Raw genomic sequence first — 22283 nt, forward strand, 5'->3', positions numbered from 1 at the left:
TCTTATGTCAGAAGAAGTGCTGCTGATTTTAATTCTTCCCCTCTAATCAGGGACTAATTCAGACCCTCGGGCACACGTTGAGTGGAGTCTGTGGCCAATCAGTGGCATTAATCAATTCAATACTTTTACTGTATCAAGAAGAAGATAACCAGTGACACTATAGTACATGTGTCAAACTCATTCCACGGAGGGCTGAGTGTCTGCGGGTTTTCCCTCCTCCCTTGTACTTAATTGATGAATTAATGTCACTAATTAGTAATGATCTCCCCTCACTTGGTTGTCTAGGTCTTAATTGAAAGGAAAAACCAGAAACCCACAGACACTAGTCCTCCATGGAATGAGTTTGACTCCCCCGCTAAAGAGTCTGAACATACTCTATATTTTATTTAAACATTGTCCTTTCCAGCACTGTTTCAGAAACTATAGTGGATGCGTATTTAGACCAGGTCAGTACAGCTCGGTTTGACTCTGTAGTGTTTAATCGGGAACAGCTGACTTCGACGTCAGCAACAGTGAATGCTGCAGGAGGGTGAGCTAACTGCACTGTACCGGAGGCAGCTAGTTCCTGGACAGGCTTCTTGGTGATGTACGACATGAAGCCCACAATGGAGAAGATGACGAAGCCCGCAAACATGCTGGTGAAGGAGTTTATACAGCACACGATGAGGGAGTCCCTGACAGGAGAAGAAAACACAACCCATGTTTGGTATTGGTAAGTAGACAGGACACTATAATGGAACACCACGGAAGAAAGGAACACGAAAAGGACAGAACAAATTAAAGTAAATAGAGGAAAGAGGGAGTGGAACCCAGAAGTATAGAAAAAGCAAATAGAGGAAAGAGGGAGTGGAACCCAGAAGTATAGAATCAAAGCAAATAGAGGAAAGATGGAGTGGAACCCAGAAGTATAGAATCAAAGCAAATAGAGGAAAGAGGGAGTGGAACCCAGAAGTATAGAATCAAAGTAAATAGAGGAAAGATGGAGTGGAACCCAGAAGTATAGAATCAAAGCAAATAGAGGAAAGAGGGAGTAGAACCCAGAAGTATAGAATCAAAGTAAATAGAGGAAAGATGGAGTGGAACCCAGAAGTATAGAATCAAAGTAAACAGAGGAAAGATGGAGTAGAACCCAGAAGTATAGAATCAAAGTAAATAGAGGAAAGATGGAGTGGAACCCAGAAGTATAGAATCAAAGCAAATAGAGGAAAGAGGGAGTAGAACCCAGAAGTATAGAATCAAAGTAAATAGAGGAAAGATGGAGTGGAACCCAAAAGTATAGAATCAAAGTAAACAGAGGAAAGATGGAGTAGAACCCAGAAGTATAGAATCAAAGTAAATAGAGGAAAGATGGAGTGGAACCCAGAAGTATAGAATCAAAGTAAATAGAGGAAAGAGGGAGTAGAACCCAGAAGTATAGAATCAAAGTAAATAGAGGAAAGAGGGAGTGGAACCCAGAAGTATAGAATCAAAGTAAATAGAGGAAAGATGGAGTGGACCCCAGAAGTATAGAATCAAAGTAAATAGAGGAAAGATGGAGTAGAACCCAGAAGTATAGAATCAAAGCAAATAGAATGGTTCCATCATCTAGGTTTTTAACATGTAACAAAGGTGGTTTGATGAGCCTTACCTGAAGATGTGCGTTAGCTCCCTGATAAAATGCACAGGCTTTAGCTCATTCTTCATGTACACATGAGACCCAGGTTTGAAACCAGTAGGTCACTAACAGGGGCATAAGGCATAAAGGAGAGGCTGTGGGGGCTGTTTACCTGTACACATCGTTGTTGAAGGAGTTGTAGCTTCCCAAGGCGATGAGCGAACCCAGACCCAGTCCATAGGAGAAGAAAATCTGAGTGGCAGCGTCCAGCCACACCTGGGAGAGTAGTCAGACAAACACACACACACACACACACACACATTTTTTAAGGACAGTTTTCAAGACATAAAACATATCTTATTTTTCCTGTTGACATTTCAGTGTGTGCATAGGCATATGGTCTGTGAGTGTGTGACTCTTAGGGGCCACCGTACCTCAGACTTGAGGAGTTTGTTGAAGTCGGGGGTGATGTAGAAAAGGATGCCCTCCTTGGCCCCGGGGAGAGTGACCCCACGAAAAAACAGGATGAACAGCATGAAGTAGGGGTACGTGGCGGAGAAATAGACCACCTGAATAACAGATAGGGGACAGAGAAATAGACCACCTAAATAACAGATAGGGGACAGAGAAATAGACCACCTAAATAACAGATAGGAGACAGAGAAATAGACCACCTGAATAACAGATAGGAGACAGAGAAATAGACCACCTGAATAACAGATAGGAGACAGAGAAATAGACCACCTGAATAACAGATAGGAGACAGAGAAATAGACCACCTGAATAACAGATAGGAGACAGAGAAATAGGCCACCTGAATAACAGATAGGAGACAGAGAAATAGACCACCTGAATAACAGATAGGAGACAGAGAAATAGACCACATGAATAACAGATAGGGGACAGAGAAATAGACCACCTGAATAACAGATAGGGGACAGAGAAATAGACCACCTGAATAACAGATAGGGGACAGAGAAATAGACCACCTGAATAACAGATCGGGGACAGAGAAATAGACCACCTGAATAACAGATAGGGGACAGAGAAATAGACCACCTGAATAACAGATAGGGGACAGAGAAATAGACCACCTGAATAACAGATCGGGGACAGAGAAATAGACCACATGAATAACAGATAGGAGACAGAGAAATAGACCACCTGAATAACAGATAGGAGACAGAGACATAGATCACCTGAATAACAGATAGGAGACAGAGAAATAGATCACCTGAATAACAGATAGGAGACAGAGAAATAGACCACCTGAATAACAGATAGGAGACAGAGAAATAGACCACCTGAATAACAGATAGGAGACAGAGAAATAGACCACATGAATAACAGATAGGAGACAGAGAAATAGACCACATGAATAACAGATAGGAGACAGAGAAATAGACCACATGAATAACAGATAGGGGACAGAGACATAGACCACATGAATAACAGATATGGGACAGAGAAATAGACCACATGAATAACAGATAGGGGACAGAGACATAGATCACCTGAATAACAGATAGGAGACAGAGAAATAGACCACCTGAATAACAGATAGGAGACAGAGAAATAGACCACCTGAATAACAGATAGGAGACAGAGAAATAGACCACCTGAATAACAGATAGGAGACAGAGAAATAGACCACCTGAATAACAGATAGGAGAGAGAGAAATAGACCACATGAATAACAGATAGGAGACAGAGAAATAGACCACATGAATAACAGATAGGGGACAGGGAAATAGACCACAGATAGGGGACAGAGAAATAGACCACATGAATAACAGATAGGGGACAGAGAAATAGACCACCTGAATAACAGATAGGAGACAGAGAAATAGACCACCTGAATAACAGATAGGAGACAGAGAAATAGACCACCTGAATAACAGATAGGAGACAGAGAAATAGACCACCTGAATAACAGATAGGGGACAGGGAAATAGACCACATGAATAACAGATAGGGGACAGGGAAATAGACCACCTGAATAACAGATAGGAGACAGAGAAATAGACCACCTGAATAACAGATAGGAGACAGAGAAATAGACCACCTGAATAACAGATAGGAGACAGAGAAATAGACCACATGAATAACAGATAGGAGACACCTGAATAACAGATAGGAGACAGAGAAATAGACCACATGAATAACAGATAGGAGACAGAGAAATAGACCACCTGAATAACAGATAGGGGACAGGGAAATAGACCACCTGAATAACAGATAGGAGACAGAGAAATAGACCACCTGAATAACAGATAGGAGACAGAGAAATAGACCACCTGAATAACAGATAGAATAACCAGAATAACAGATAGGAGAAGAGAAATAGACCACATGAATAACAGATAGGAGACAGAGAAATAGACCACATGAATAACAGATAGGGACAGAGAAATAGACCACATGAATAACAGATAGGGACAGAGAAATAGACCACCTGAATAACAGATAGGGGACAGAGAAATAGACCACCTGAATAACAGATAGGAGACAGAGAAATAGACCACCTGAATAACAGATAGGAGACAGAGAAATAGACCACCTGAATAACAGATAGGGACAGAGAAATAGACCACCTGAATAACAGATAGGAGACAGAGAAATAGACCACCTGAATAACAGATAGGAGACAGAGAAATAGACCACCTGAATAACAGATAGGAGACAGAGAAATAGACCACATGAATAACAGATAGATAGGGACAGAGAAATAGACCACCTGAATAACAGATAGGGACAGAGAAATAGACCACATGAATAACAGATAGGGACAGAGAAATAGACCACATGAATAACAGATAGGGGACAGGGACCTGAATAGACCACCTGAATAACAGATAGGAGAGAAGAGAAATAGACCACAGGAATAACAGATAGGAGAGACCACCTGAATAACAGATAGGAGACAGAGAAATAGACCACCTGAATAACAGAATAGGATAGAGACAGAGAAATAGACCACCTGAATAACAGATAGGGGACAGAGAAATAGACCACATGAATAACAGATAGGGACAGAGAAATAGACCACCTGAATAACAGATAGGAGACAGAGAAATAGACCACAGATGAATAACAGATAATAACAGATAGAGACAGAGAAATAGACCACCTGAATAACAGATAGGAGACAGAGAAATAGACCACCTGAATAACAGATAGGAGACAGAGAAATAGACCACCTGAATAACAGATAGGAGACAGAGAAATAGACCACCTGAATAACAGATAGGGGACAGAGAAATAGACCACATGAATAACAGATAGGGGACAGAGAAATAGACCACCTGAATAACAGATAGGAGACAGAGAAATAGACCACCTGAATAACAGATAGACAGAGAAATAGACCACCTGAATAACAGATAGGAGACAGAGAAATAGACCACCTGAATAACAGATAGGAGACAGAGAAATAGACCACCTGAATAACAGATAGGGGACAGAGAAATAGACCACATGAATAACAGATAGGGGACAGAGAAATAGACCACCAGATAGACAGAGAAATAGACACCTGAATAACAGATAGGAGACAGAGAAATAGACCACCTGAATAACAGATAGGAGACAGAGAAATAGACCACCTGAATAACAGATAGGAGACAGAGAAATAGACCACCTGAATAACAGATAGGAGACAGAGAAATAGACCACATGAATAACAGATAGGGACAGAGAAATAGACCACATTGAATAACAGATAGGGGACAGAGAAATAGACCACCTGAATAACAGATAGGAGACAGAGAAATAGACCACCTGAATAACAGATAGGAGACAGAGAAATAGACCACCTGAATAACAGATAGGAGACAGAGAAATAGACCACATGAATAACAGAATAACAGATAGGGACAGAGAAATAGACCACATGAATAACAGATAGGGGACAGAGACAATAGACCACATGAATAACAGATAGGGACAGAGAAATAGACCACATGAATAACAGATAGGGAGACAGAGAATAACAGATAGGGGACAGAGACATAGATCACCTGAATAACAGATAGGAGACAGAGAAATAGACCACCTGAATAACAGATAGGAGACAGAGAAATAGACCACCTGAATAACAGATAGGAGACAGAGAAATAGACCACCTGAATAACAGATAGGGGACAGAGAAATAGACCACATGAATAACAGATAGGGGACAGAGAAATAGACCACATGAATAACAGATAGGGGACAGACAGAGAAAACAGATAGACCACATGAATAACAGATAGGGGACAGAGAAATAGACCACCTGAATAACAGATAGGAGACAGAGAAATAGACCACATGAATAACAGATAGGGGACAGAGAAATAGACCACCTGAATAACAGATAGGGGACAGAGAAATAGACCACATGAATAACAGATAGGAGACAGAGAAATAGACCACCTGAATAACAGATAGGAGACAGAGAAATAGACCACCTGAATAACAGATAGGAGACAGAGAAATAGACCACCTGAATAACAGATAGGAGACAGAGAAATAGACCACCAGAGAAATGAACCTGAATAACAGATAGGAGACAGAGAAATAGACCACCTGAATAACAGATAGGGACAGAGAAATAGACCACCTGAATAACAGATAGGAGACAGAGAAATAGACCACATGAATAACAGATAGGGACAGAGAAATAGACCAATAACAGATGAATAACAGATAATAACAGGGACAGAGAAATAGACCACATGAATAACAGATAGGGGACAGAGAAATATAGAATAACAGATCACCTGAATAACAGATAGGAGACAGAGAAATAGACCACCTGAATAACAGATAGGAGACAGAGAAATAGACCACATGAATAACAGATAGGAGACAGAGAAATAGACCACATGAATAACAGATAGGGGACAGAGAAATAGACCACAGATGAATAACAGATAGGGGACAGAGAAATAGACCACCTGAATAACAGATAGGGACAGAGAAATAGACCACCTGAATAACAGATAGGAGACAGAGAAATAGACCACCTGAATAACAGATAGGAGACAGAGAAATAGACCACATGAATAACAGATAGGGACAGAGAAATAGACCACCTGAATAACAGATAGGGGACAGAGAAATAGACCACATGAATAACAGATAGGGGACAGAGAAATAGACCACCTGAATAACAGATAGGAGACAGAGAAATAGACCACCTGAATAACAGATAGGAGACAGAGAAATAGACCACCTGAATAACAGATAGGGACAGAGAAATAGACCACATGAATAACAGATAGGGGACAGAGAAATAGACCACCTGAATAATAACAGATAGGAGACAGAGAAATAGACCACCTGAATAACAGATAGGAGACAGAGAAATAGACCACCTGAATAACAGATAGGAGACAGAGAAATAGACCACCTGAATAACAGATAGGGACAGAGAAATAGACCACCTGAATAACAGATAGGGGACAGAGAAATAGACCACATGAATAACAGATAGGGAGACAGAGAAATAGACACCTGAATAACAGATAGGAGACAGAGAAATAGACCACCTGAATAACAGATAGGGACAGAGAAATAGACCACCTGAATAACAGATAGGAGACAGAGAAATAGACCACCTGAATAACAGATAGGAGACAGAGAAATAGACCACCTGAATAACAGATAGGAGACAGAGAAATAGACCACATGAATAACAGATAGGGGACAGAGAAATAGACCACATGAATAACAGATAGGGGACAGAGAAATAGACCACCTGAATAACAGATAGGAGACAGAGAAATAGACCACCTGAATAACAGATAGGAGACAGAGAAATAGACCACCTGAATAACAGATAGGGGACAGGGAAATAGACCACATGAATAACAGATAGGAGACAGAGAAATAGACCACATGAATAACAGATAGGGGACAGGGAAATAGACCACCTGAATAACAGATAGGAGACAGAGAAATAGACCACCTGAATAACAGATAGGAGACAGAGAAATAGACCACCTGAATAACAGATAGGGGACAGAGAAATAGACCACCTGAATAACAGATAGGGGACAGAGAAATAGACCACATGAATAACAGATAGGAGACAGAGAAATAGACCACCTGAATAACAGATAGGAGACAGAGAAATAGACCACCTGAATAACAGATAGGAGACAGAGAAATAGACCACCTGAATAACAGATAGGAGACAGAGAAATAGACCACCTGAATAACAGATAGGAGACAGAGAAATAGACCACCTGAATAACAGATAGGGGACAGAGAAATAGACCACCTGAATAACAGATAGGAGACAGAGAAATAGACCACATGAATAACAGATAGGGGACAGAGACATAGATCACCTGAATAACAGATAGGAGACAGAGAAATAGACCACCTGAATAACAGATAGGAGACAGAGAAATAGACCACCTGAATAACAGATAGGAGACAGAGAAATAGACCACCTGAATAACAGATAGGGGACAGAGAAATAGACCACATGAATAACAGATAGGGAGACAGACCACATGAAATAGACCACCTGAATAACAGATAGGGGACAGGAAATAGACCACCTGAATAACAGATAGGAGACAGAGAAATAGACCACCTGAATAACAGATAGGAGACAGAGAAATAGACCACCTGAATAACAGATAGGGGACAGAGAAATAGACCACCTGAATAACAGATAGGGGACAGAGAAATAGACCACATGAATAACAGATAGGAGACAGAGAAATAGACCACCTGAATAACAGATAGGAGACAGAGAAATAGACCACCTGAATAACAGATAGGAGACAGAGAAATAGACCACCTGAATAACAGATAGGAGACAGGGAAATAGACCACCTGAATAACAGATAGGAGACAGAGAAATAGACCACCTGAATAACAGATAGGAGACAGAGAAATAGACCACATGAATAACAGATAGGGGACAGAGAAATAGATCACCTGAATAACAGATAGGAGACAGAGAAATAGACCACCTGAATAACAGATAGGGGACAGAGAAATAGACCACCTGAATAACAGATAGGAGACAGAGAAATAGACCACATGAATAACAGATAGGGGACAGAGACATAGACCACATGAATAACAGATATGGGACAGAGAAATAGACCACATGAATAACAGATAGGGGACAGAGACATAGATCACCTGAATAACAGATAGGAGACAGAGAAATAGACCACCTGAATAACAGATAGGAGACAGAGAAATAGACCACATGAATAACAGATAGGGGACAGAGAAATAGACCACATGAATAACAGATAGGGGACAGGGAAATAGACCACCTGAATAACAGATAGGGGACAGGGAAATAGACCACCTGAATAACAGATAGGAGACAGAGAAATAGACCACCTGAATAACAGATAGGAGACAGAGAAATAGACCACATGAATAACAGATAGGGATACAGAGAAATAGACCACCTGAATAACAGATAGGGGACAGAGAAATAGACCACATGAATAACAGATAGGAGACAGAGAAATAGACCACCTGAATAACAGATAGATAGAGACAGAGAAATAGACCACCTGAATAACAGATAGGAGACAGAGAAATAGACCACAATGAATAACAGATAGGAGACAGAGAAATAGACCACATGAATAACAGATAGGGGACAGAGAAATAGACCACCTGAATAACAGATAGGGGACAGGGAAATAGACCACCTGAATAACAGATAGGAGACAGAGAAATAGACCACCTGAATAACAGATAGGAGACAGAGAAATAGACCACATGAATAACAGATAGGGGACAGAGAAATAGACCACCTGATTAACAGATAGGGGACAGAGAAATAGACCACATGAATAACAGATAGGAGACAGAGAAATAGACCACCTGAATAACAGATAGGAGACAGAGAAATAGACCACCTGAATAACAGATAGGAGACAGAGAAATAGACCACCTGAATAACAGATAGGAGACAGGGAAATAGACCACCTGAATAACAGATAGGAGACAGAGAAATAGACCACCTAAATAACAGATAGGGGACAGAGAAATAGACCACCTGAATAACAGATAGGAGACAGAGAAAGAGACCACATGAATAACAGATAGGGGACAGAGACATAGATCACCTGAATAACAGATAGGAGACAGAGAAATAGACCACCTGAATAACAGATAGGGGACAGAGAAATAGACCACCTGAATAACAGATAGGAGACAGAGAAATAGACCACATGAATAACAGATAGGGGACAGAGACATAGATCACCTGAATAACAGATAGGAGACAGAGAAATAGACCACCTGAATAACAGATAGGGGACAGAGAAATAGACCACCTGAATAACAGATAGGAGACAGAGAAATAGACCACATGAATAACAGATAGGGGACAGAGAAATAGACCACATGAATAACAGATATGGGACAGAGAAATAGACCACATGAATAAGATAGGGGACAGATAGAATAACAGATAGGACAGAGAAATAGACCACCTGAATAACAGATAGGAGACAGAGAAATAGACCACCTGAATAACAGATAGGAGACAGAGAAATAGACCACATGAATAACAGATAGGAGACAGAGAAATAGACCACATGAATAACAGATAGGGGACAGAGAAATAGACCACATGAATAACAGATAGGGGAAATAGACCACCTGAATAACAGATAGGAAAAATAGACCACCTGAATAACAGATAGGAGACAGAGAAATAGACCACCTGAATAACAGATAGGAGACAGAGAAATAGACCACATGAATAACAGATAGGGGACAGAGAAATAGACCACCTGAATAACAGATAGGGGACAGAGAAATAGACCAGACAGATAGGAGACAGAGAAATAGACCACCTGAATAACAGATAGGAGACAGAGAAATAGACCACCTGAATAACAGATAGGAGACAGAGAAATAGACCACCTGAATAACAGATAGGAGACAGGGAAATAGACCACCTGAATAACAGATAGGAGACAGAGAAATAGACCACCTAAATAACAGATAGGGGACAGAGAAATAGACATCCTGAATAACAGATAGGAGACAGAGAAAGAGACCACATGAATAACAGATAGGGGACAGAGACATAGATCACCTGAATAACAGATAGGAGACAGAGAAATAGACCACCTGAATAACAGATAGGGGACAGAGAAATAGACCACCTGAATAACAGATAGGAGACAGAGAAATAGACCACATGAATAACAGATAGGGGACAGAGACATAGACCACATGAATAACAGATATGGGACAGAGAAATAGACCACATGAATAACAGATAGGGGACAGAGACATAGATCACCTGAATAACAGATAGGAGACAGAGAAATAGACCACCTGAATAACAGATAGGAGACAGAGAAATAGACCACATGAATAACAGATAGGAGACAGAGAAATAGACCACATGAATAACAGATAGGGGACAGAGAAATAGACCACATGAATAACAGATAGGGGACAGGGAAATAGACCACCTGAATAACAGATAGGAGACAGAGAAATAGACCACCTGAATAACAGATAGGAGACAGAGAAATAGACCACCTGAATAACAGATAGGGGACAGGGAAATAGACCACATGAATAACAGATAGGAGACAGAGAAATAGACCACCTGAATAACAGATAGGAGACAGAGAAATAGACCACATGAATAACAGATAGGGGACAGGGAAATAGACCACCTGAATAACAGATAGGAGACAGAGAAATAGACCACCTGAATAACAGATAGGAGACAGAGAAATAGACCACCTGAATAACAGATAGGGGACAGGGAAATAGACCACATGAATAACAGATAGGGGACAGGGAAATAGACCACCTGAATAACAGATAGGAGACAGAGAAATAGACCACCTGAATAACAGATAGGGGACAGGGAAATAGACCACATGAATAACAGATAGGGGACAGGGAAATAGACCACCTGAATAACAGATAGGAGACAGAGAAATAGACCACCTGAATAACAGATAGGAGACAGAGAAATAGACCACATGAATAACAGATAGGGGACAGAGAAATAGACCACCTGAATAACAGATAGGAGACAGAGAAATAGACCACCTGAATAACAGATAGGGGACAGAGAAATAGACCACCTGAATAACAGATAGGAGACAGAGAAATAGACCACCTGAATAACAGATAGGAGACAGAGAAATAGACCACCTGAATTACAGATAGGGGACAGGGAAATAGACCACATGAATAACAGATAGGGGACAGAGACATAGATCACCTGAATAACAGATAGGAGACAGAGAAATAGACCACCTGAATAACAGATAGGAGACAGAGAAATAGACCACCTGAATAACAGATAGGAGACAGAGAAATAGACCACCTGAATAACAGACATGGTGTATTGGTGAGGAGTGAAAAGGTGGGTAGTTGACTAACTAAAAATCCCAGATGAAGGTGAACTTCCAGCCTCGATGGTACATGAGCAGACTGAAACATTCCCCACTAGGGACTGAAACATTCTACTTCCTGCTCGCCTGCCTCGCCTTCCTCTCCTGACAGAGATCTGTGAACATGCTTTGCACTTTGTCAAATAATGATTGTGTTTAATTTGTAAATTCCATCAAGGCCAGGGCCTTGGAGGAGTTAATTTTCTGCTTTGTGCAGTTCACATTAAATTCCAATTACCCTCGGAGCAGAATGCGAAGATGTGTTCCTTGCTCATACATTTATTTTCTTAAAAAGTGAGCGTTAATTTAACACCCCCTAACTCGACAAAGTTGTTAAGGTATTTTTTTTGCCAGGTTACCGTTATGGAAGGAGGCTGTGATCTGCTGCATGTTTCAGAATTGAACTATAGTATATGATGTTGCTGAAATGGATTTAGCCATTGTATCAATTGTATTGTGGTTGATGTCTTACAGGTGACGAGAGTTTTTCATTAAATACCTTTTGCAAGAGAGAGAGAGAGAGAGAGAGAGAGAGAGATGTGCTAGAGAGAGAGAGATTTGTGCCAGAGAGAGAGAGAGAGAGAGAGAGAGAGAGAGATGTGCTAGAGAGAGAGAGATTTGTGCCAGAGAGAGAGAGAGAGCGAGAGAGAGAAAGATGTGCCAGAGAGAGAGAGATTTGTGCCAGAGAGAGAGAGAGAGAGAGAGAGAAAGATGTGCCAGAGAGAGAGATATTTGTGCCAGAGAGAGAGAGAGAGAGAGAGAGAGAGAGAGAGAGAGATGTGCCAGAGAGAGAGAGATGGAGATGTGTCATATGGAGTGGCAGAGAGAGAGACACCCAGACATCAGGAGACAGAAAGAGAGAGACCGAGACGAAAGCACCAAGACAGAAAAAGAGAGAGAGGAAGAGACATGGAAGGAAAGAGAGAAGGCAAAAAGAGAGAGAGAAAGAGACATGAAAGGAAAGAGAAGGCAAAAAGAGAGAGAGAAAGAGACATGAAAGGAAAGAGAGAAGGCAAAAAGAGAGAGGAAGAGACATGAAAGGAAAGAGAGAAGGCAAAAAGAGAGCGAGAAAGAGACATGAAAGGAAAGAGAGAAGGCAAAAAGAGAGAGAGAAAGAGACATGAAAGGAAAGAGAGAAGGCAAAAAGAGAGAGGAAGAGACATGAAAGGAAAGAGAGAAAGGCAAAAAGAGAGAGAAGAGAAGAGACATGAAAGGAAAGAGAGAAGGCAAAAAGAGAGAGAGAAAGAGACATGAAAGGAAAGAGAGAAGGCAAAAAGAGAGAGAGAAAGAGACATGAAAGGAAAGAGAGAAGGCAAAAAGAGAGAGAGAAAGAGACATGAAAGGAAAGAGAGAAGGCAAAAAGAGAGAGAGAGAAAGAGACATGAAAGGAAAGAGAGAAGGCAAAAAGAGAGAGAGAAAGAGACATGAAAGGAAAGAGAGAAGGCAAAAAGAGAGAGAGGAAGAGACATGAAAGGAAAGAGAGAAGGCAAAAGAGAGAGAGGAAGAGACATGAAAGGAAAGAGAGAAGGCAAAAAGAGAGAGAGAAAGAGACATGAAAGGAAAGAGAGAAGGCAAAAAGAGAGAGAGGAAGAGACATGAAAGGAAAGAGAGAAGGCAAAAAGAGAGAGAGAAAGAGACATGAAAGGAAAGAGAGAAAGAGACATGAAAGGAAAGAGAGAAGGCAAAAAGAGAGAGAGAAGGAGACATGAAAGGAAAGAGAGAAGGCAAAAAGAGAGAGAGGAAGAGACATGAAAGGAAAGAGAGAAGGCAACAAGAGAGAGAGGAAGAGACATGAAAGGAAAGAGAGAAGGCAAAAAAGAGAGAGAGAAGAGACATGAAAGGAAAGAGAGAAGGCAAAAGAGAGAGAGGAAGAGACATGAAAGGAAAGAGAGAAGGCAAAAAGAGAGAGAGAAGAGACATGAAAGGAAAGAGAGAAGGCAAAAGAGAGAGAAAAGAGACATGAAAGGAAAGAGAGAAGGCAAAAAGAGAGAGGAAGAGACATGAAAGGAAAGAGAGAAGGCAAAAAGAGAGAGAGAAAGAGACATGAAAGGAAAGAGAGAAGGCAAAAAGAGAGAGAGGAAGAGACATGAAAGGAAAGAGAGAAGGCAAAAAGAGAGAGAGGAAGAGACATGAAAGGAAAGAGAGAAGGCAAAGAGAGAGAGAAAGAGACATGAAAGGAAAGAGAGAAGGAAAAAAGAGAGAGCGTAATAATAAGAGCAGGGCTGACCTTCCCTGTCCACTCCACTCCTTTCCAGATAGAGAAGTAGACCAGGATCCAGGACAGAGCCAGAGTTCCAGCCAGGGGCCAGCGCACCTCACCAGGCTCCTCCAGACCACTGGACAGCTGGTGCATGTTCCGCCTGGCAGACACACACACACATACCGGTCAGTGCAGTCACACACACACCGATCAGTGCAGTCACACACACCTGGATCACACAGACACATGCATACATACTTTTGGACATGTTATACACACACATGATCACTTCACCATACAGACAGACAGGACATTCTCACAAACAAACAGTTATGAACTCTCAGGTCACCCACACACACGTTTAATACGCACACACACGTTTTCCACCTTTGACACCATGCTTTTCACATGACTCAGTGAAAAATGATAGAAGCACTAGAAATGCCTGGCCTCCATGGACCCCACTTCCAGCCAATGACGTGTCTTTTGGACATCAACATTCTAACAGTCTAATAAATACATGTCATGTTATGCTACCGGGAAAACAAGCCTTTGGTTATATTTATGAAGGTTATTAGTATATGAATGTTTTTGTTCAAAGAACATAATAGCGTTTTCATTGATTGATGTTAATGTAGGCTAGATGTCAAATGAAAAACCATCAGAAACCCCACAAGTGTTAAAAGAAATGATTTGACGTACTCCCAGAACTCAGTGACGGCACTGGTGAGGTTGGTAGTGTCTGTCAAACTGTAGTTGGAGAAACACTTGTCTGTGTTCCACGGGTTATCACAACCCTCCCACGGCAAATCCTACAGAGAGATAGAGACAGATGGAGATGGAGAGACAGAGGGGGAGAAAGAAATCAGCCAAAGAGACAAAGAGGAAGACAAAAAGAGACGAGAACAAGGAGTTGAGGGTGGGAACAGAAAGACAGACAGACAGAACTTTAGCACCAACATGCATTAGCATTGTCCATTGCATAATGGAGAACAGAGGAGAGCAGAGAGCTATTTAACTCATACAGTAGGGTAGTAATCAATGATGTATGGTAGTAGCCTCCTCCCCAGGCTCAGAGCTGGCTGGCACAGGAGGCAATTATGGTGGGAATCTATGATGTTTTTTGATGGAGTGAGCAACTCGTGTCACCTTTGTCCTGTCCTCTACTGCCTGCTTGTATTTATTTGTATGTGCTTTTTGTTTGTCATAGGAACCATTCCACACAACAAGCTCCCTCACAAGCAAATAGAGTCATTTGAATTGAAGTCAATGGATGCAGGGTTTTCATTGTCATGTAGAAACTAAAGGTCTTTCCACCTTGTATCTAATTGCTGCACTATTGCTTCAATCAAGCCAAGTCAAAGAACATAATAGCATTTTCATTCATTTATGTTAAGCTATATGTAAAAAACTACAAACCACTAAAAACACCAATCTCCCGTTGACAGACCAAATGACATCTCAGTTAACCGAGATGAAATAACCCGGAATGGAGTCTCAGGTACACTCTGTGCTTAGAACCATTTTATTTGATTTCCTGTTCGCAGGTCATCATCATCATCATATATGTATTTCTTCACCACTACTGAGTGGAAAGCTCTTTAGTGTCTCAGATTGTCTGCTTCATTTCAGTGATGACTTCTCTCTCTCTCCTGTCTCCCTCCCTCTCCCCTCCCTCTCTCTTTCTACCTCCAGCTCTCCTACTGCCTCTCTCTCTCTCTCTCTCTCTCTCTCTCTCTCCCCCACACCCCTGACCCATCTCTTTGTGCTCCTGTCTGGTGTGAGAAGAGTGGTGAGACTGTCTGTACAGATATAATAACTCGGTCTCAGGTCTTTGTGTGGAACAAAATGAACAGCCACAGTGAACAGGAGTGAGAACACTATTAAGTGAACTACTTAGTAACTCTATTGACTAAGTCTGACTAAGGCCTGCGTATTTCTTAGAGCATTTGTTAATTATAGTCTATAACGTATTCAACCCACACTGATTTCTGGTCAGGTCACATAGTTAAGCTATGAAGTCACAGCAAAGAATATACTCCTTGAAGGACAATAAACTATTCAATTTATTGACTGCTTATTCCATAGCCTGGTTCCAGATTTGATTGTGCTTTCTGCTGAGTCGGCAACAGGGCACAAACAGATATGGAACCAGGCTATGACCATAGGAGTCAATGCCCTTTGAAGTTAGAATATGTGGGCAACTATAAATACCTAGGTGTCTGGTTAGACTGTAAACTCTCCTTCCAGACTCACATTAAGCATCTCCATTCCAAAATTAAATCTAGAATCGGCTTCCTATTTCGCAACAAAGCCTCCTTCCCTCATGCTGCCAAACATACCCTCGTAAACCTGACTATCCTACCGATCCTTGACTTCGGTGATGTCATTTACAAAATAGCCTCCAACACTCTACTCAGCAAATTGGATGTAGTCTATCACAGTGCCATTCGTTTTGTCACTGAAGCCCCATATACTACCCACCACTGCGGCCTGTATGCTCTCGTTGGCTGGCCCTTGCTATATATTCGTTGCCAAACCCACTTGCTTCAGGTCATCTATAAGTCTATGCTAGGTAAAGCCCCGCCTTATCTCAGCTCACTGGTCACCCACCCGTAGCACACGCTCCAGCAGGTATATCTCACTGGTCACCCCCAAAGCCAACACCTCCTTTGGCCGCCTTTCCTTCCAGTTCTCTGCTGCAAATGACTGGAACGAATTGCAAACATCTCTGAAGCTGGAGTCTTATATCGCCCTCTCAAACTTTAAGCATCAGCTGTCTGAGCAGCTTACAAATCACTGTACCTGTACACAGCCAATTTGTAAATAGCACACCCGACTACCTCATCCCCATATTATTACTTACCCTCTTACTCTTTTGCACCCCAGTATCTCTACTTGCACATCATCATCTATCACTCCAGTATTAATGCTTAATTGTAATTATTTTTGCCTCTATGGCCTATTCATTGCCTACCTCCCTACTCTTCTACTTTGCACACATTGTACATAGATTTTTCTATTTTTCTTTATTTTGTGTTATTGACTGTACATTTGTTTATGTGCAACTCTGTGTTGTTGTTTTTGTCGCATTGCTTTGCTTTATCTTGGCCAGGTCACAGTTGTAAATGAGAACTTGTTCTCAACTGGCCTACCTGGTTAAATAAAGGTGAAATAAAAAATGTAAAAATAAAGTTGGCAAGACAGCAGGAACAGATCTGGGACAGATGTTTTCCTGCATTGTTGAGGAGAGTTAGCAAGCATTTCACTGTACCGTGTGCATGTGACCAGTAAATGTTGATTTGATTTGACTGGCCTACTGCTTTCTAGGGTAGTGATGTCACCTACCTCTCTGAAGGAGTTGAAGAGGTAGTAGAGGGCCCAGGCGATGGTGATAATGTAGTGTGGTGATGTCACCTACCTCTCTGAAGGAGTTGAAGAGGTAGTAGAGAGCCGTGATGATAATGTAGTGTGGTGATGTCACCTGAAGGAGTGAAGAAGTAGTAGAGGGCCAGTAAATAATTTATTGTGGTGATTTGAAGGAGTTTGACTGATGCCTACTGAAGGAGTTGAAGAGGTAGTAGAGAGCTTTCACCTAGAAGGTTGAGTGATGTCACCTACCTCTCTGAAGGAGTTGAAGAGGTAGTAGAGGACCCAGGCGATGATGATAATGTAGTGTGGTGATGTCACCTACCTCTCTGAAGGAGTTGAAGAGGTAGTAGAGGGCCCACGCGATGATGATAATGTAGTGTGGTGATGTCACCTACCTCTCTGAAGGAGTTGAAGAGGTAGTAGAGGGCCCAGCGATGATGATAATGTAGTGTGGTGATGTCACCTACCTCTCTGAAGGAGTTGAAGAGGTAGTAGAGGGCCCAGATGATGATAATGTAGTGTGGTGATGTCACCTACCTCTCTGAAGGAGTTGAAGAGGTAGTAGAGGGTGATGATAATGTAGTGTGGTGATGTCTGAGGAGTTGAAGAGGTAGTAGAGGGCCCAGGTGATGATGATAATGTAGTGTGGTGATGTCACCTACCTCTCTGAAGGAGTTGAAGAGGTAGTAGAGGGCCCAGGTGATGATGATAATTTATTGTGGTGATGTCACCTACCTCTCTGAAGGAGTTGAAGAGGTGAGTAGTGGTGATGTCACCTACCTCTCTGAAGGAGTTGAAGAGGTAGTAGAGAGCCCACGCGATGATGATAATGTAGTAGATGTTGAGCCAGAAGGAGAGCACCACTGAGGCCAGACCAACGCCTGTAGGGGAGGGAGAGATAGAGGTCAGTATTAATAAACAATTAGTTAACTAACTAGGAACTGCTATAGCTAAGTATTATTTGTCTTTGGGATATGTATATATCTATTCTGTTGGATTTTTATATGAACTACAATGAGCTTGACTCCTCAAAGATGTTTCATGTGTTGCATTCATATGTATATGCATTCTTTAATTGTCTAATTAATGTAATCAAACAATCAATCACCTACCTAGACTATCTGTCAATATGATGTGGGATTTCCAACACATCTCACCTTTCATCATAGGCATTAGTTTGGTCCACACCCCCAGCCCCCCCACCGAGGTGAACTGGCCCAGTGACGTCTCCAACAGGAACAGAGGTATACCAGCAAACACCAGGGTGAGAAAGTACGGGATCAGGAAAGCCCCTGTCACAGGACCAGGGCACAGTGTGTCAGAACAGGAAGTGTGTTTCACATGTACACCAAATAAATCCTCTTTCATCTGTGTTTACACTTTTACTTACGGTCTGCAACCCCTTTCTCAATCCTTCTCTAACTTGTGCACTTGCACACTTACTATCATAGATTTTAAAAGCATGGGATTGGTGTAAGCATTGTCTGGAGCCACAGGAGGCTGCTGAGGGGAGGACGGCTCATAATAATGGCAAGGAAGGTGCGAAAGAACACCATGTGTTTGATGCATTTGATTCCATTTCACCTATTCCACTCCAGCTATTACCACAAGCCCGCCCTCCCCAATCAAGGTGCCACCAACCTCCTGTGCTGGAGACAGCTTTTTTTTAAAGGTTGGTGGCACCTTAATTGGGGAGAACGGGCTTGTGGTCATGACTGGAGCAGAATAAGTGAAGTGGTATCAAATACATCAAACACATGGTTTCCATGGTTTCCAGGTTCCATTCCATTAGCTCTGTTCCGTCCATTATTATGAGACTTTCTCCCCTCGGCAGGCTCCTGTAGTTTTTACCATGAGGGTTGTGCAAGTGCCCACTTCGAGAGAAGGTTGAAGGATTGAGACTCGGATGTGGTTAAGACACTAAATGGCCAGTATTCAATCAGTTTTAGATAGTGGATTTATGGATAGTGTCACGTGTGCTCCCTCTCCGGCCTCTAGGTCACAAGGCTGCTCGTTATGGCACACACCTGTCACCATCGTTACGCGCACCTGCGCATTGTCAGTCTCACCTGGACTCCATCACTTCCCTGATTACCTTCCCTATATATGTCACTCCCTTTGGTTCCTTCCCCAGGCATCAATGTTTCTGTTTCATGTCTGTGTGTTGTTCGTGGTTAGTATTATGGTGTGTTTATTTATTAAAACACTCACTCCCTGAACTCACTCCCTGAACTTACTTCCTGACTCTCAGCGCACATCATTACAAATAGGTGATTTCAGAAGTGTGTGATTTGGCCATCATCACATGTGATTAACAAACTAGCCGTCTATCCTATGTGTTCAGCGTCTATTCCACGTTGGTTCAATGTTATTTCATTGAAATGATGTGGAAACTATGCTGAGTCAACCACTGTGTGCCCAGTGGGATGACATGACCCACTCAGTTCTGATGGTAAACTTGTCTGACAAATCATCCAGAGCACACAACCAAACTCACAATTTCTATATCAAGTGTCAACTCCCCACACAGGGACACGCTGCTGTGCAAAACAAGCGCACTCCTGCAAGGGTTAAATGGATATCAATATTGAATTGAATTCAAAACACTTGATTGATCTCCAAAGGAGAAGTTGGATGTAGGACACAGACAGTAACATACGCAGATGCTTACATATAGACCTGAGCCCTGATGTATGGTGGAACTAGTGAAATATATGAGGTCTACAGAAATCAATAGAATGAACTATGCATGAAAACAAGGGGACTGTGCAATACTGTATCAATACGTTACATCAGTGTTTCCCAAACACTGTTTTACCTCGAAAAACAATGTCACTTTTACAAAAAAGAACGTTTCTGTGAACACTAACACTGTTGATGTTATGTATCTAGTCCTCATGAAAAATGTAATTATTCGCTCACTAACACAGAAAGTGGCCTCAATAGTCCATAAAGATGATGCCGCATACTAGCACAGTGTACAGTACATTGTGATGAAATATAGATGTTTCCTAATGGCAATTTCATTATTAACAATAGCCTCATCAATAAAAATCAAGGTCGGTCATTAAATAACCATCATGGTAATAATGACATGTTTAGATTTTCTCTCACTCAGGTTGCATAAAACTAAATAAGATGGATGGCCAAATGTACTCATTGAAAGCTCCCTTTTTTACAATGCCTGTTCATTTTCATGTCATTTTACACATCTTGCAAGTCCCATAGTTCACATTAAAGCAAATGCGGACACTGGACACCCACAATATTAAATAGCATGTTTCTTCAAATATAATTTTTAGTACAATGTGTTAGTTAATCAAACAGTGCACTCCCATGAATTGTAATAGTTTGTGCTTTATACTGATGATATTTTGAAATGTGTAGTTTTCCTCGTGCCTCTTCAGGCACCCCTTGAAATCTCACTATTTCAAAGTCTGTAACAATGATTTCTCCCAGACGCCGTTTTGGCTCTCCAGGCCCAAAATGGCCTCCCTCCCCGAACAGTTTTATCTTACCTCCTCCATTCTTGCCGCACAGGTAAGGGAACCTCCAGACGTTCCCCAGGCCGATGGCGTAGCCCACGCATGACAACAGGAAGTCAAACTTGCCCTTCCAGGAGCCCCTGTCAGGGAGTACTTCCTCCTTCTCCTCGCCATCCGGGGGCGCCACCATCTCCATGACCTCGAATGGGACTGCCTGTTTGACCTCTGTCGGGGAGTTGAGGTCCACTGTGCTCTTACCAGTCTTCCCCATAGGGCGGAACCACGGTTCACTGGGCCACGGTTCACTCGGGTTGAACCCCACTATGTACGGTCCACCATGTGTGGTCAAATGATGTACGGTCAAATTGAGCCTCGGTTAGTGTGTCTGGTCCTTTTTGTCCTTAACCAGTGTACTTCACAGGGAGAAGGAGAAACTGAAGATGAGGTGGAGCTGTGAAGCAACAGAGATTAATCTCATTGACTCGTAAATTTATGGTAGATGTATGACACAGAAACAAATATATAGTTATCTAGCCTATAGATAGATAGATAGATAGATAGATAGATAGATAGATAGATAGATAGATAGATAGATAGATAGATAGATAGATAGATAGATAGATAGATATAGAACAGAGGTAACTGTGAGTTGTGGTGCATTCATGCTAACTCTGAACCCTCAATGACGACACACACTAATGTGTTTGAGTATCGGGGCATAATCAATTCAAAGGTATTGAGTTTGGCCATTAATGTATTTAATGCTTGTGATGTGCTGTGTGTCTGTATGTGTAATGCACTATGTATTTAATGCTTGTGACCAGCTGTGTCTGTATGTGTAATGCACTATGTATTTAATGCTTGTGATGTGCTGTGTGTCTGTATGTGTAATGCACTATGTATTTAATGCTTGTGACCAGCTGTGTCTGTATGTGTAATGCACTATGTATTTAATGCTTGTGACATGCTGTGTGTCTGTATGTGTAATGCACTATGTATTTAATGCTTGTGACCAGCTGTGTCTGTATGTGTAATGCACTATGTATTTAATGCTTGTGACGTGCTGTGTGTCTGTATGTGTAATGCACTATGTATTTAATGCTTGTGACGTGCTGTGTGTCTGTATGTGTAATGCACTATGTATTTAATGCTTGTGACCAGCTGTGCTGTATGTGTAATGCACTATGTATTTAATGTTGTGAATGCACTATGTATTTAATGCTTGTGAC

At 41.6% G+C, this 22283-nt stretch overlaps 1 protein-coding gene across 2 annotated transcripts in view; it reads right to left on the reverse strand.

The window, feature by feature from the left end:
- Positions 1–22283, reverse strand: part of LOC115127925 (sodium- and chloride-dependent GABA transporter 1-like) — a 42251-nt gene that overhangs the window by 14672 nt on the left and 5296 nt on the right. For both annotated transcript variants that reach the window (XM_065021481.1, XM_065021480.1), the window contains exons 2-9: positions 21088–21505; positions 18727–18861; positions 18350–18450; positions 14900–15009; positions 14225–14357; positions 2029–2163; positions 1767–1870; positions 550–674 (exon numbers count right to left, since the gene is read on the reverse strand). In XM_065021481.1, coding sequence (XP_064877553.1) covers positions 550–674; positions 1767–1870; positions 2029–2163; positions 14225–14357; positions 14900–15009; positions 18350–18450; positions 18727–18861; positions 21088–21325 — 1081 coding nt within the window. In that variant the 5' untranslated portion in view covers positions 21326–21505. The remainder of the gene's footprint in view (positions 1–549; positions 675–1766; positions 1871–2028; positions 2164–14224; positions 14358–14899; positions 15010–18349; positions 18451–18726; positions 18862–21087; positions 21506–22283) is intronic.

This window comes from Oncorhynchus nerka, linkage group LG8 (assembly GCF_034236695.1).
Source record: "Oncorhynchus nerka isolate Pitt River linkage group LG8, Oner_Uvic_2.0, whole genome shotgun sequence".
In the NCBI taxonomy this organism is placed as follows: domain Eukaryota; kingdom Metazoa; phylum Chordata; class Actinopteri; order Salmoniformes; family Salmonidae; genus Oncorhynchus; species Oncorhynchus nerka.